Source organism: Mytilus californianus, unplaced genomic scaffold, assembly GCF_021869535.1.
Source record: "Mytilus californianus isolate M0D057914Y unplaced genomic scaffold, xbMytCali1.0.p SCAF_5, whole genome shotgun sequence".
Classification (NCBI taxonomy): domain Eukaryota; kingdom Metazoa; phylum Mollusca; class Bivalvia; order Mytilida; family Mytilidae; genus Mytilus; species Mytilus californianus.
The window spans coordinates 76,453,600-76,470,744 of NW_026262701.1; the positions used below are offsets into that span (position 1 = coordinate 76,453,600).

The window sequence follows — 17,145 nt, forward strand, 5'->3', positions numbered from 1 at the left end:
TTGCTGTGTGTTTTTTTTTATTCTACATTGGCTAGAGGTATAGGAGGAGGGTTGAGATCTCACAAAACATGTTTAACCCCGCTGCATTTTTGCGCCTGTCTCAAGTCAGAAGCCTCTGGCCATTGTTTATATTGTTTGTTTTTTTAATTTAAGTTCATTTATATGGTTTTGAGTTTAGTGTGACGTCCATTTTCACTGAACTAGTACACATTTAGGTTTAGGAGCCAGCTGAAGCCCGCCTACGGGTGCGGGATTTTCTCGCCGTGTTGAAGACCAATTGGTGTTCTTCGGCTGTTTTCTGCTTTGGTCGGTTTGTTGTCTCTTTGACAAATTCCCCATTTCCAATTTCAATTTTACAAATTTGTAGTTCAAGTCAAGACATTGGTAGTGTGTTATGTATTGTAATTATCATGTTTATTCATCTTGGCCTAATTTGTGTTGTGTGGCCTTATAAGATGGTTATTTAAGTGGGTTATAGTTGTTAAGAAAATAATGTTACAATTGTGCAGTTTATAAATCATTGAAACAATCATAGATACTGATGGAATGATTAGAACTTTCTATTTGACTTACATGATAATTCCGGAATGATCATAATCTACGACGCGTAATTTAAACTTCTACAATATTCTAGGAGTTTCCCTTCTACAGTGTTCTAGAAGTTTCTGTGACAACTATATATTCAGACACCGAAATTAGATCGACAGACATTAGTAATATACTTGTATTCTCAGAAGATCTCTGGAGTTGTTAGATTGACACTCTTATTTACGCACAACATCATACTAGATTGTGAACTTAGAGGACATATACATTTCATAGGATTCCGTACAGTTATAAAGAGAAAAATTCCGGATAAAGAAAAGACAAAGGATCAGACATATATATCTGAACTGTTAAGTTAACATTTCTATTTGTATAATATTTCTTGTAAAATAGTATAATAAATCCTGTTCAATTTATTATTAATTTTTGTCGTTTGTTGGCTACAACTTAAAGGTGATTTCTGACCGTAACAAGTGTGCTCATCTAAAACCAAATCGAAAAAAAGCATGCAAAACAGCAGAAAATGAATGATTAATCTTCAAAATATCTTCTGACCAACCCCCTAATCTTCAGTTGAAATTACAACTTTGAATGTGTTTTGGGATGGGTTTAATGTTTTACATAAATGTACCTTTTGGCTTGGTTTTGTGTCTATGCAAAATGGTTGGTTGAGATTTTGTTTCACTGTTCAACTTTTTGGGAACTTATAGTCAGGTGATAGATGAAACCTGGCAACAAAAATTGCAAAAACAAATTTTTTAAATTCTGAAATTGAATAATTAGGAAAAAATTTCTAGAACACTTTCATTTTCAGATCTCACCTTGTGAATAATTTAAGAAAAAAGTTTATAATTGGATTATGGTTAAAGTCTCTAAAAAATTGAAAGTATTTACATAAATTATATACTCACACTAACGCAGCATTTAACATCTAATTATAATATTTTGGAATTAAAAGTACAGAAGTTGTAGGTGTATTGATATGGCTTTAGTATGAAATCGTGTTTTTGGTGTGATACTCTACTGTTCGGAGAGAACTGGTATCATGAACTGTCAAGAATAATTCATTTAATAAGTGTAATCATATGAGGCTGTATCAACAGATTATGTTACACAAATGTACATCTATATAAAAGTTTTTGATATATAAACTTGATTCAACATATACATACATGTACATAATATAATTAAGGTAGGGGAACAAACCCCAAAAGGTACCTAGTGCTTAAAATAGATAAAAAAAAAGACTAAACATGGATACTAAAAAAGTGCTATATGACAGTTGTTTAGTCAACATATTATGACTTGTTTTCCATTCGTTAGATGTGTTTAAGCTTTTGATTTTGCCATTTTATAAAGGACTTTTCGTATTGAATATCCCTTGGAGTTCGGTATTTTTGCTATTTTACATTTTAGTCAACTCTGTATATCAATGTAATAGAAAGACCACCCTTTATAAAAAATTCAAATGCTAAAGATCTCTTTCTTTTTATCCCCCCCCCCCCCCCCCCCCCCCCGCAGTAAAAAAGAAAAGAAAGGAAAGAACCTGCCTTAGTGCTCAACTTTGTTACCTAACTACCTGTAGTTAATATTTATTGGAAATAAGAAATAATACATTGTGGTATAGCAAGAATACACTCATATGTCAACATTCATGTTGCCAAGAATGTATTGTAAATATTAGAGAAATTCTATTTAAACATATCGTAAAGGTTTTTGTCTTCGCCTGCGTCGAGAGTTATAAGATAGACACATGAATTACAATCTGGAAGTGGTGATACTTTAAACTGCTTGTATAAAGCTTTAAATTTCAGAAGGTGGAGGACCTGTATGCTTAATATCTTGCATGTAGGTGCCTGATATTACAAAATTTTAGTCTGTTATAAGTGTTTTGTGATTGACCTCGTTTCCATGGTTCGGCGTCTGTTTGAAAAATACTTATACATTTTTGTTTGTCATGTGAAATACTCACTTTCAATGACTAATTAGATAAACTATATTTAGATTCTTGCAAGGTTCACATTACATGGGTCAGTGATCAAGGTTAAATTTTCATGATCAAGTCCGATCTTCGATACTATAAATAATAGTTCAACTAAATTTGGTCTATAGAATATTTGTATAGTGTACATGTCCGACAGGCAGGTTCCGTCTGATTTTGACCTAATTTTCTTGGTTCATTGGTCAATATTTAGTTTTGGTGGTTTTGGTCTCTTTCGGATACTATAAAAAATATGTCAGCTGTATTTGGTATATAATATGGTATGATGACTGTCTGGGAGGTTTCATCTGACCCTGACTTTTTTCATGGTTTAGTGGACAACGATGTTACGTTTATGTGATACCTGTAGTAAACCCTTCATATAACAGACTCCAACATGATTTCAATCACAACATGTAAAGCAAGTGAGACATTTCACCACATGAACACTTGTTAATGAGAGGTATTTCCCACCTGACTTTACTCATGCACTGTGTAAAGATTTTTAATCAAATTTGAATTTCAGTAGATTGATTGATTGATCGATTGATTGTTGCCTGCATAACACCAATTGGATAAAATATACAGATTGTTGTCTTTGTACAACTAAATGCTAGAATGATCTTACCTTTATTATTTTGCAACTTGTGTGTCCAGATATAGTATTTTTATTCCTCTGATCCAAAGGAAGGGTATACTATTTCACCTAGGTTTTAGTTGTTCTTCTATTCATATGTCTGTCTCATTGAATTAAGTGCGTCCTTCAAGATAAATGTGTGTTTCATTGGATATTTTGTACATAATATCATTACCCAACAGGATCTATGTACATGACATCCACAATGGTGTAAAATGTTTTTTGTAGTATTATGAGTTTCTTGACAGTATATATTTCTTTCCTGTAGACAAAGATGCGCAGGTACTCACTGATAATGAGAGATGCCAAGGTTGATGATGAGGAAGATTACCAATGTTTAGTGAAAAATGAATATGGCAGTCTAAATTTTGCATTCTATGTAACAGTCGCAAGTAAGTTCTTGCACAGTAAATGGTTCTATGTTCGCCATCAACTGTGATTTAGTTAATCAAATATTTACCAACCATCTTTTCATTCTGTTAAAAATAATTTATTAAATGTAGTCACATACTAACTATTGTAATGTACTATCACACTTGAATCTAAATTGTCCCCAAGGGCTAGAAGTCAAGGGTCATTGGTTCAAACTAGTCTTTCATTAATTAGCATTTGCAGTTCAAATGCTATTAATGCATACGATATGTGTTTGTAAGAGAGACTGACATGGAGTCAGAAAGTGTTTAGTTTATTTATGACATAGATAGTGCCGAATGACATACATTAAAATGGCAAAAATGTACTCATACTTAAGTATTTAGACCCTCAGATACATATATAATAATGAAATTTTTGTTTTTGGTATACTGACTTTATCAGCAAGAATATCAAGCGAGCCCTCTAGGGCGAGCTGATAAAGTCAGTATATATAAAAAAAATGACATTATTCTTTTTATCGGTAGTTTATATTAACAATTTGTGTTTTGTTGTTCACAATATTAAATGAAATTAAATAGTTAGGAAAACTATTTTTATGTCTACAAAACATTGTGAAGTTATTTGGTTGTATGAATGAAGTCGCGTGCATTTCATTGATCAATTGACACGAATGGACAATAGTGCGTGACATTTCTGCATTTATATGTGACGCATACAATTTTTTTTAGTTTAATTTTAGTATTTAATGGATTTTTTTTTATATTTTATACCATATTCTAGTTTCCTACAAATATTTACACTTGTGAAACATTTGCTGAAAATTATTTAATTTCCTTTGTTTTTTACTACATTCAATTTGTTTAATATTTATTATTAATCAAATATAAAATTAAAGCAATGCCCTATACTTGTTTCATTCATTCTATTTTTCTGACGCAGTCAGTATAATTTCGGTTTATGACACGTTTAAAAAGGACGCTTCACTATGGTAAAAGCATGCATGATGTCGCAAATCTTTAATCTGTTGTGATGAAATAACGGAATTGAACAGATGCCAAAAAAAAAAGAAAAGAAAGATATATGCTACAATAAAAGGAGAACGTTACTGACATAAAATCAAACTTAAAAATGAAATTATCCAGAAAAAGGAATTCAGGTCATTTCTATATTAGAGCTGCCAGGAGAAAAAAAAGGCCAAACTATTTAGAGATACAGAGGGAATTAAAATATAAATGCACAGATATTAAAATAATCTAATTGTACAACAATTAAAGTTGCTGATGTTAAATTAATGCTGATGGTAATATTAGGATTTATTGAAGAGAATGTGTATATCTGAATTCTTTTTAATAGAAAACACAAATTAAATATTTTACTTTCAAACTACAAAAATGAGAAAAATCTACTTTGTGTAAAACACCATATTGTCATTGTATACAATTATAATTCTAGAAATCCCCCATAAGAATCCTCTAGACTGACCGACTGATCATTTTGTGTACACATGCATATCTTTTTTTTGTGAAAATGTTAAAAACAAGATATAATGTTTTATGTACTAAACAAATGAAATCCATATTGAAAAAAAATTTAATGCAATGTGAAATTCTTAGTTGGTGTTTATTCATGTGAGCGGAGTTTTGACCATATTAGTGGTAAATGGCCTACAGCAAGGTCAATAATGATATAACTTCTCCCGCCAGATCTGAGTTTTGATGCATAGGGTGTGCATTTTCTTTATATATTTAGAATTGCTGAAATGGAATGTTTTCTTACTGGACAAATCCTAAATGATTTATGATTAAAGGCTAATCCTGAAGTATCCCCATGGTACATGTGTGAATTATATTGAAATGAATGAGGTTCAATTAGGAAAATCCTTATTTATTCAATTGTGACACATAAATTTTTGTCATGAAAAAGTAGTTTTTAAATGTAATTAACTCCTAGACGGGTGCCTCTATATGCCTGATTTTAGCACAGGTTGCTCCTTGACATGTTATCTTTATAACCGTGTTTCAGATTTCTAAAAACATCAATAGAACAAATTTTTATATCCAATTAAGTTAAGTGATTTCTTATGAAATTGAGATTGAAAACTTCATTAAACTTCATTTTGGTTTAAAGCAACTATATGAACAGGATTTATTTGTTTTTACACAGTTTGGTTTAGAAGAAAAACCGACATGGTTATAAAATGCAAATAATTACCCCATTACTAACACAATTCTATATTAATATTCTTGTAATGGACAGAAAATACATCAATTAACACCATTACAAACTTAATCCCAATTTTATATTGTATTTTTAGAAATTTACTTATGACGTCACTTTTTGTAGCGTTGATATATTCGTGTGACACACAGTTCATTATTCGTTTGTGCTGTTTTTGTGTTCTGTCGTAAATTAATTTTATGTGGTCGTTGTTATTCTGTGGTTTACATGTTGAAATGAACTATTATATTATTTATTTTATATATTTCACTGTCCGGAATGTTCTTGTTTTTATTTGTACTGTATTCCTGTCACGTAATGTTGTCATTTTAGCGATATTTTTAACATTGCCATATAAGCCGGAGGTTTGGCTAGCTATAACACCAGGTTCAACCCTCCATTTTTCTTAAAATGTCCTGTACCAAGTCAGGAATATGGCAGTTGTTATCACATAGTCCGTTTATATGTATGTTGGCGTTTGCTTTTGTAGCAGTTCATTGTTTCTGTTGTTCCGTTTTGTTTCCTCTTATAGTGGAAGTGTTTCCCTCAGTTTTGGTTTGTGACTCGGATTTGTTTTCGTCAAATCGATTTATGACTATTCAACAGCGGCATACTACTATTGCCTTTATCATGTTTATTTACGGGAGAATGTAATACAATATGAAAAACCTGAGACACAGTTTTGGAGGTCAAACTGTGTTGCACAAAAATCTATCAAAAACTTAGGGATGCGATCAATAAAAAAGAAGCTAATTTCATTATAGTATGGACATCATAATATGACCACTAATTACACAATAATCAATTATGTAACAATGATGTAATAATGAAATTATTACTTTTTGAAAGATTTATCTTTCTTCTCTATTTCGGTTCCTCTTTTTTTAAATTTAAGAACTGGATAAATAAAATTACACTAGTTTAAAGTTGTCTGATCGGGGTTGAACAAAATCTTTGTATTGTGCTACCTTAAGAAGAGATTGATTTGATAAATAAAATGTGCATCAGTAAATAATTGATGTTTGTGTTTATTGATATTATATTCTAATTTTTCGGAAAAGATTCATTAACAGGAATGCATACATATGTTGATTATTACATTTCAATTCTTTTTTATGCTCCCGCCGTCGCGGAGGTGGGGCATTAAGTTTTACCCCTGTCCGTCTGTATGTCCGTCTGTACGTCTGTACGTTCCGAAATTGGTTTCCGTTCTCTCACTTTAGTTTGCCTCAACCAAATGTTATGAAACTTATACAATGCTTATTACCACAAAACAAAGACCAAGTTTGAATTTAGGGGGCGTCAACTTTACCTTTCTAGATTTATGCCCCTTAACAAATGGAAATAATGCTTAATTGTTCATTTCCGTTCTCTAACTTAAGTTTGCCTCAACCATATGTTATGAATCTTATACACAATGCTTATTACCACAATACACAAATAAAGCTTTAATTTTGTTGGCGCCAAATTTACTGTTTTAGAGTTATGCCCCTTACAATTGGAAAAAGTGTTGAATTTTCCGTTTCCGTTTTCTTACGTAAGTTTGCCTCAACCAAATGTTATGAAACGTATACATAATGCTTATTACCACAATACACAGATCAAGTGCGAATTTTGGTAGCGTCACTTTTACCGTTCTTGAGTTATGTACCTTTGTAACGTTATATGCAAGTGGGGTCATCATATGTGTCCCATGGGCATAATCCCTATTCTTTTTTCATTATAGTTTAACCTTTAATGCAATGAATCCGGAGTCAAAACACTTGAGGTGGGTAGCTTGACATCCGAATTCAACAATTAAACATGATATTTGAGCCTATATTAATATATGTGATGACGCAAATGCGTATTCTTATCTAAAGTATCAGCATGATCAGTGTGGTATGCTTTCTGTTTACTATTTTTTGCGCAAAAAAAATACGTGCATGCATAAATATTAATTTCACTCGCGAATGTGAATATTCGCTTTTTTTCTGAATCTAAATTCAGGACCCGGCAGTTTGAGCTTGACATGTGACTTTCAAGCATGATCATCATTACTTAAGGTATTCTGGCCTTTAGCTGTTTCTCTTTTCTTTTTTCTTTTTTTTTTGAGTATCTGTCCTATCACAAACTTTGACATTTTTCGAAATGCTAAGGATTTCCTTCTTCAGGAATAGATTACCTTAGATGTGTTCGGCAAAACATTTGTTATGAAATTTTGGGTCCTCAATTCCTTTCAACTTCGTAGTTTATTTGGTCTTTTTAACTTTTTTTATTCTAGCGTTACTGATGAGTCTCTTGTAGACTGAACTTGCGTCTGGCGTACAACATTTTAATCCTGGTATCTTTTTATATCTTCATATCTTTTCATATAAATCGGTTCTTTTGAGAGTATGTTCATAAATTCATAAAACTTCTGAAAATAAGATATTCTTCAAAACCCAGTTTTCCTGTAGAATATTTGGATTGATTTAAGTAACTTCGGGAAATCCTTAAAATTCGAGATGTTTTATGAGACCAGTTTATACATGTTATAAGAGGTCCCAATGAAGCTTGTGTGTTACTCTTTGCAAACTTCCTATTAGTTGCATGCCACAGGGTTTCACTTTACATGGACATTGTACTTTAAATTTCTCTATACAACATCAACCATTGAGTACAGACAGCTTCAATAACGAGTATACTAATAATTGAAGACATCGAGGAAACAAAATATAAAGATATGATAGATAAAATAAATGCATCCAGATTATAAGGCAAACCGAGTGCTTAAATTTATATTGCGATTGGTTTGTGCAATTTGCAATGGGATTATAAAAAAATGATGTACACTCCCAAGTAATAAATAAAATAGTCAAGCCTTGAAATGTAAATTCAAATAGTAGCTGTATATATATATATTATACACTTTTATATTAACTATCCAACATTGCTTTCGATTGACTCGTGCAAGAATCTACACACAATTACATTTTTCAATAAAGGTGTTTTAAAATCATCATTATCTTATTTTACTCATTGCTGTGTTCTGTGTTGTCTATCGTTAACAGTTGTTTAAAAAAAATATCATGTCTAGACCCCCCCCCCCCCCAAAAAAAAAAAAAAAAAAAAAAACAACAACAACAACAACAACAAAAACAACAACAACAAAAACAAAACAAAAATAAACAAAAAACAAACAAACTAAAAACAAAACAAATAACAACAAGACAAACAAGTAAAGTTAAAGGTATAAATCTAATAAAAGATCTGCAATAATTTAATTCATTATGTTATATAAAAGGATTCCATCAACACCTGTCTTTACCAGAATCCGAAAATTTTAATGCATTAAGTGCTACTGCCATTGGTCCTAGCTTAATCCAAAACTGTTATGAAAAAAATAGTTTAACAAGTGATAAGTGCTTCTTTGGCCACCTATTTAATTGTATTGGCTAAAATCATTTACGGTAGAACAATTGTTTCTATTTTAAGAGCTGACATGGCCTTTAGAAGTAGAAGAGCCTCAAAATCAGACTGTAAATGAAGGTGATGATGCTATATTTACTTGCCGACCTTTGAATGATCCTGAGGTCACAATTAAATGGGTGAAAGGAATCAAACAGGTTTACATAGAGGTATTTTTAAAACATCAAATGTAAGTTATCTTACAATATTACAGTTGCAGTTTTAATTATACTGAATAAGGTAACATACATGGGTCTGTTGTTCAATTTTTCGTTAGACTAAGTACTAACGATTCGATAAAAGTTCTTAATAATTTTTTTAAAATTATGGTGTTGTCCAACTTGTCGTTACTACGAACGAGTCGTTAAAATCTTAATCATATGATTAAGATATCAAAAAATGGCTGTCATTGCAATGTTTCATCTGGTTAGAGTTTGAAGAGAACAGCATTATCGAAGTTTTAATCCATTAAATAAACAATTCAGTGATTAGCAACTACGACAAAGGTACATGTTTTATAGGGAAACCGTTGAATTTCTTGCAATGAGTTGAAAGGCGATTTTAAGAGAAGTAGCAGTAAAAAGACAGCCTTGGTAGTTGAACAGCAAGTTATGATTGTCCTTCGTTTTTATAGCAGTGGAAGTCAGATGCAAGTAGTCGGAGATACTATGGGTTTTGATAAATCAACTGTGTCAAGCTACGCCTTGGTAGCTAGGAAAGAACAATACATCAATGTGTCAAAGAGACAACAACCCGGCCAAAGAGCAGAACACAGCCGAATGCCATCAATGGGCCTTCAACACAGCAAGAAAATCCCACACTCGGGTGTACACCCTCCGGTATTTTACAATTGATGAAAACAATTTTGTATCTTTATTTCTACTAGTCCCACCAATAATATAGCGTATTTCTAGTTGTTTGAGATCCAATCATGATTACTTAGAATTGACGACAGAATAAAAAAAAAGTAATATAGAAGTTTTGAAATAAAAATTACTTCTAAAATTACTACATGGCTTTAGAGAGAAAGACCTTCACCACAACAGAAATAAATAACTTGTAAGCATAGTACCCCATAAAATACCATACAGTTGTTTTTTTAACCAACATATTGTGTATTTTTTTTAGAAAATCTTCGCCTTTAACCATGTATATAGGAATAAAAAAAACAATAAGATGATATGAGTGCCAATGAGACAACTCTCCATCCAAGTCACAATGTGTGTAAAAAGAAAACATTCATAGGTCAAAGCACGGCCTTCAACACGGAGTCTTGGCTCTCACCGAACAGGTATGTATGTTTATAGGATTAATAACGAATGTTAATGCAAAAATGGCCTGAGTCTGCACATGATGCCCATGTTTTTAGAACGTCAGCTATTGGAAGGTATCTTGAAGATAAGAATCAGGGCATTGAACAATGATAATTGTTGGGTGATAGTGGATATCCATGTAGATTCTTCCTGATTACCGATACATGCAACCAGCAAACATAATACAGGAACGCTTTAACAGAAGTCATTGCTCTACCAGATCTACAGTAGAGAGAGTATTTGGAATTCGGAAGAAAAGTTTCCATGAGTTAGGGTCAGAGGTAATTTATTTTTTTACTTCTTCAATGGCGTTGGTAATTTGTTCACATATCAATAATAAAGGTGAATGCCCCAAAATTGCCACAGTAATTTGAAAATTTAATGGAACACCTTCTTTGCTTCCACAAGCAAACGTTAGTGTAAGTAATCTTTTTCCTCTATTATGCCGGTCTAAATCGAATTGCAGACTGTCCTCATGTGATTAGCTTAACAACAAGTTGAAAAACTCCAAATTTTTTTACGACCGCAAAAAAAATTTGGGGTCGTATATTGCTATCATGTCGTCGTCGTCGTCGTCGTCGTCGTCGTCCAGAGACATTTGGTTTCCGGACAATAACTTAAGTTTAAGAGTATGGATCTCCTTGAAATTTAAACAAAAGGTTCAATACCTCGAAAGGAAGGTTGGGATTGTTTTTGGAATAATGGTCCCAACCATTTAGGAATTAGGGGCCAAAAAGGAGCCCAAACAAGCATTTTTCTAGTTTCAGGACAATTTGATTGCTCTGAAATTGTACCACAAGGTTCAAAACTACAAGTAAAAGGTTTGGATGCAATATTTTTCCTCAAGATCAAAGAAATCAAATTCATTATTTCAAATATTTTTTTCGGGGGTCAATTTTTTTCCTTAAGAAGAATTTGGTGTCACAATTTATTTTGTCAATTCTTTGTATATAGTCTGAAAACAGATTTACTAAGTATTGCGCAATAGCACAGTGTATTGCACAAAAGCAAGAAATATTCAATTGAATATAAATTCAAATCATATAACCAATTTCAAGTTCTTTGACTTCATTTATTCTGTGTCAGAAACCTATAATGTGTCAAATATTTAATTACAATCCAAATTAAGACCTATATATCAAGCCTGAATATTGTGTCCATTTTTGCCCCAACTGTTCATGGTTGAACCTCTGCGGTCGTATCCAGCTGCGCTCGGCGAAGCAGTTTATTATTTTTACGGGGATATATAAACTTGATTTAAAGTTTATTGAAATTATGAATGTGGGCACATGAAGAGTATTATTGCAAATAGTTTATAAGCTTTTGTACACTGGCAATTGTTCGGGTCCAAAATAAAAATGCAACAAATAAATGTTTGGGCAATAACTTGGTATATTGCTAGAATTTACATCACATTGTCGTAATGAAGAAATGTTTAAGATTGTATAGGATGCTTGAAAGGAACAATAAGCTGCCATTTTATATTTCTTTTTATTCAATTGTTATAATTATTCTGTAGAGTTTAAAACTTATCTTTTGAAATATTTGCGTCTATTACAGTTAAGAATTAAACCAGAAAAGGCCTGCAGATCATCACTGCAAGTGCAGTATTGCATATAACATTGCAATTCTTTGACTTGAGCCAAATGTAGACGGTGAACAGGAGGAATATATCCAACCTGTAATACCTTCTTATGTTGGAAGATAAGATGCACAAGGGATCAGAGATCATCTTGCAATAAATTTCTTCTCCTAAATTATGTGTTTTTAGTACTCATCCTTAAATTGTTTTGGACGTCTTTACACTAAATCCGTTGTATGTGAAATGGTTGATACTTTAGTCTGGGAGAACATGATTATTCAAAAGATGTAACTAGCACTCATTAACTGCGAATACTCACTCTTATTTCGGTGATTTGTGTCTTTTTGTAATGTTTGTTTTTTTTGTGCATAGTAGCAATCTTCTGAGGTAAGCCCACTGAAGTGATTTTTACAGTTTGTTTTAATGTTGTGCTAAAACACCACTGTCCCAATTTAGGTGGAGGGTTGATCGCTTACAAGCATCTAAACCCCAACACATTCTCTACTTGCTTGTCCCACATCAGGAGCCTGTAATTTAATGGTTGTCGTCAGTTCATGTCTGTCACTTATAGGTTTTTCATAAATTGTTTTTTTATAGGTTACGCCTTTAGTTTTTTAAGTTGAATTGTTTCACATTTATCAGGGCCGGGCCTTAAAGAGCCGACTATACGGTATGTATTTTTCTCATTGTTGGAGCTGTCTGTAGTCATATCTATGACTGTCCCATATTGTGATGTTACTGGTCTTGGTGAAGGAACCCTTCCAGCTTTTGTTGACTCCCTTCTTTGTTCTTTGTAAGCCTTTTTGCCTTCGAAACTGTATTTCTCCACTTATCTTTTATCTCGATCATTCGCAGTTATGTATAAGCTATGCCCAGGGAGTTTATTTTCATAGTGATGTCTTCCCAAACCTTTTTTTGTGTGTAACCTCGTTACTAGGTTTTTGTCTTACTATATGCAATACTTCCCAACTTCTTCTTTGATTATATTTTCCTTAGCAATTGAATATTTGGTTTTGCGCAATCTGGGGAGATTTGCTGGCCAAGGATTAAGGTTGCTTTCGTCAGCCATAATTATTTTCGCAGAACAAGAAGTTATAGAGGCCCTGATTTACACTGCATTGTGGGAAGCACTTGCTATTTACCCAAAATTGCTAATTACCCAAAATTAATCATATTGATTAAAAATTATTACAGAGATTAACAAATACAACGATTTGAAGTAAGTTGAACAACAAAATTAAATCATTGTATTTACTAATCATGCGATTAACTTTTAATAACTCGTTAAAATTAATCATATGATTAGTTTAACGACATCTTGAACAACAGACCCCCGATTTACTAAATATTAGTCAATTTCTGCCACAAATATGAGATATTGATAAACTAATTACATAATTTCTTACTGATTGTTGTGTATCATATGTATAAGTCATATTATTTTTTTTGGGGTTCAAATAGACCAATTATTTTTTGTTAAAAAATCACAAATTGTCTGTGGTTTATTTTCACAAAAGTTCAATTGATTAATTTAGGAAAGGAGCTATAAAATGTATCAGCTGAATACTAGAATATGTTACCAAATAAATATACTTGTGGTTTCATATGAAAAAGTTGAAAATTAAACTGATTCCTTCAAATTCAGATTTTAGAAAATAAGGAGATGTTAGTTCTACGCAGTGTAACCATGAAAGATGCTGGACATTATGTTTGTTTTGTTGGTAAATATTTTGGTTTGAAACAAGTGGATGTATGGTTGAAAGTCATGCCAACACCTACACCGACTACCACTACAACAAATCCTAGAAAAGAAGAAGATATAAGTATGTGTTTGAATAAAAAGAAATGTGTACCGGTAAATGTCAGCGGCAATAAGTGAAATTAGGCATTAAGCTTTAATCCAAGGCAATACTATATCGCCTAGGCAGTAATTATATTGCCTAAATGATGTTAGGTAGTATTCGTAAATCCTAGGATTTAGGCTGAAATCCTGTAAAATGTGCCCAGACATTAATCTGAATACCTAAAATGTAACTGAGAGTAAATAAAAAGACATTTATTCAAAGTTAAAATACATTTGAAACATAATAATATGATAAGAACTGAAGTTTAAAATTACCTGAAATAAAGTCACTAGATGTGGCCATTTTAGTTTCAACTCGGATATAAGCAAATATATAAATTCTCGACCATTATCGCTATGCAGGTAATGGGGCAGACCAAAAACTGTGAAAAAATATAATTAATCAAGTCACTTCTGAAGCACATTTTGACGTGAGAGCTCTGATGTTACACACTTTTGTTCTAAAGCTTGGTGATTTTATAGAAATTCATAGTTTCTATCTGGGTTTGATTGGAAATTCATTAAATCAACATGTTCTCTACTGTTTAACTCTTTGTATAAAATGGGTTTCAATACTAATACCTTCCCTAAATTTTTCTTCATATTACAATTTTCATGAGGTGAAAGAAATAGGAATCACGAGAAATATTTGCATAGCCATGGAATCCCGATAAATCGTTGCATATGCATTATTAAGTTGATTAGATCATACGGTTTCTTTGCCATGATCTATGCATGTACCTTTCCAACGTAACATACATTTCGTTTATAAAACTTTTTTTTTTTGAATTTTCCTCATCATTCTCCTTTACTTTACTTTAACCTTTCAGACCCTCCAATGCTAATAATGATTTACCTTTTCAAATTAAAGTAGTCTAAAAAGTTCTATCTTTGCCAGAAGATTATTGTTCTATCATGGGTACATGCTACTTGTTTTAACTGATTCAAATTTAGACCGCAAATATTCAAGAAATTTATTAAATGCTCACAATAGAGATAATAAAGTGAAAAAGACCAGATTTCCTGGAGTCATTTAACAAAATGTTTAACAGTAATGTGAAATGGAAAGATGATGTAGGTAAATATTTATATCTACATTTGTCTACTTTTGACCAGAACAAAACCAGCTCGACCAGTAAAGTGCGAATTATCTTTGAATCAATTGCATATGAAATCATCAATCCCCCTCTTTTCATTAGATACAATGCAATCATTTGTTTGAAACATATCAATATTTGTACTACTACAAAAAATACAAGTTTATTTTGTTATGAATATGAAAAAATAATACAATTTGAAGATCTATTAGATTAATGTATATAAATATTTTCATGTTGCAATGTTTTTCGTCTTTTCGTCTTATTTCTTTGTTTGCGATGAAATTGTCAGTTTGTTTTTGACTAATTTGTTATCTACGCCTCCTTTTTATATGCATGAATAATGATTTTTTTTTAAATAAGTCAACTATATTTGAAGCATAGAATGGATGTAAGGTGTACATGTCTGTCTGGCAGGGTTCATTTGAACTTGACCTCATTTTCCTTGTTCTTTGCTCATATAAAGTTTGTATGGTTTGGTCTGTTTCTTGTTAACTATAACCAATAGGTCAACTATATTTGGTGTATGGAATGAATTGAAGGTGTACATGTATTTCTGGGCTTGGTTTATTTGACCTTAACCTAATTTCCTTTGATAATGTTAAGTTTATGTGATATTTGTAGTAAAACTTTATTTTTAGGAATATCAGCATAAAATAAATGGTCAGTAAAGCAGGCGAGACATTCCAGCGTGTGCACTCTTGTACTTCTCTCTTGCAATTTCCAAAGCTAGTGATGAGGTATTTAAAATATCAGATTACAATGTAATGTATTAAAAGTCTTGCTAAGGAATGTATTAATATAACTACCTTTAGGCAATATACAATTAAACAATGAATTACTGTCTTATGTGTCAGGGAATGACACAAGCTTTAGAAAACTAGCAATTTTCTTTTGATGACACTTTGAAAAACTTTAAATATCTGCTTTGGATTACTTGGTATTACTTAAAATTACTAAAAATAATTACAACGAATTACTGGCAATTACTTGAATTATTGTTATATAAAAATATCTAAAAGCAATCATTTGTCATTTTAATATAATGTTTATATTGTAAATTGGGTCTAACTAAGTTTTATAGCTATTGAATGACCATCTAATGTACCAAATTATTTAATAAATCCAGGTTTAAATAGGTAGTATTTGGTTGGAGACTTATATAAAATTTCATCCAATCAAAATTTAGCTCTTATTTACATTTGGTCAGCCATTTAAAATAAAAGAAACATGTCACGAACTCATGGTTGATTTTCAAGATTAAAAGTTTTATTATCCTCAGACACATCAGTGTTCAAGAGGTCAATATACATGCATACATAAATAAAGTAAATATCCATACAGTAATTATAATACAACTATGATAAACATGTATGTACGACAACAGGAGCTAACACACATTTAACAATCACGTGATTCTCGTGGCACTTTCATGTGTATACAACATAGTCAGTTTAAAGTATATATCTCTATCATTTGGATTTAATACAATGTCATGAATATGTGAGTTTTTACATAGGTATTAATAATTGAATAATTATAAATATTTGATAATGTTTTTTATAAATCTGCAAATATTACGATATAACTTTACATTGCAATTTGACAGCATTCCAATCATCTTATTCTCTGATGGATTTGTATTGTAATAAGGTGGAATAAATTTTTTGCGCAGATCCACGATTTGTGGATATGTACAAGTAAACATATAATGATATTCGTTACCAATATTAAAATTACATAAATGACATATTCTATTTTGTTTAGGGATCTTTGTCCATCTTCCTGTCTCTATGGTAAATTTTAGATTTGAGCATCTTAATTCACACATATATAATCTATCAGATACAGCCCTTCTAAGTAATTTAAATTCATGTTTAAAAAGTCCATAAAATTCCCCCCTTGATGAGCTATTTATTTGCGAAAACCAGTTTTGAATAAATTGATCAGTCAAATTCTGTTTTAGAATTAGATAACTTGAGAATAATGTTATCCATATGCATTTGATCATTTCATATAAAACTAAGCCCTGTTTCATCACAAAAAGATTTAACATAAGCAATCCATTTAAATTGTCCTTTTTTACTCTCGTGAAGTTTAAACATAAGTCTATACAAAATACTAG

General features: G+C 31.5%; 1 protein-coding gene across 1 annotated transcript in view; it reads left to right on the plus strand.

Annotated features, from left to right (window-relative positions):
* LOC127702764 (fibroblast growth factor receptor-like) overlaps nucleotides 1-15,760 on the plus strand; it is a 29,893-nt gene extending 14,133 nt beyond the window's left edge. Inside the window, 4 exon segments of the mRNA XM_052207068.1 lie at nucleotides 3,433-3,556; nucleotides 9,213-9,375; nucleotides 13,710-13,903; nucleotides 15,662-15,760. Of these exon segments, the coding sequence (XP_052063028.1) occupies nucleotides 3,433-3,556; nucleotides 9,213-9,375; nucleotides 13,710-13,903; nucleotides 15,662-15,675 (495 nt within the window). The 3' untranslated portion in view covers nucleotides 15,676-15,760.
* The last annotated feature ends 1,385 nt before the right edge of the window (nucleotides 15,761-17,145 follow it).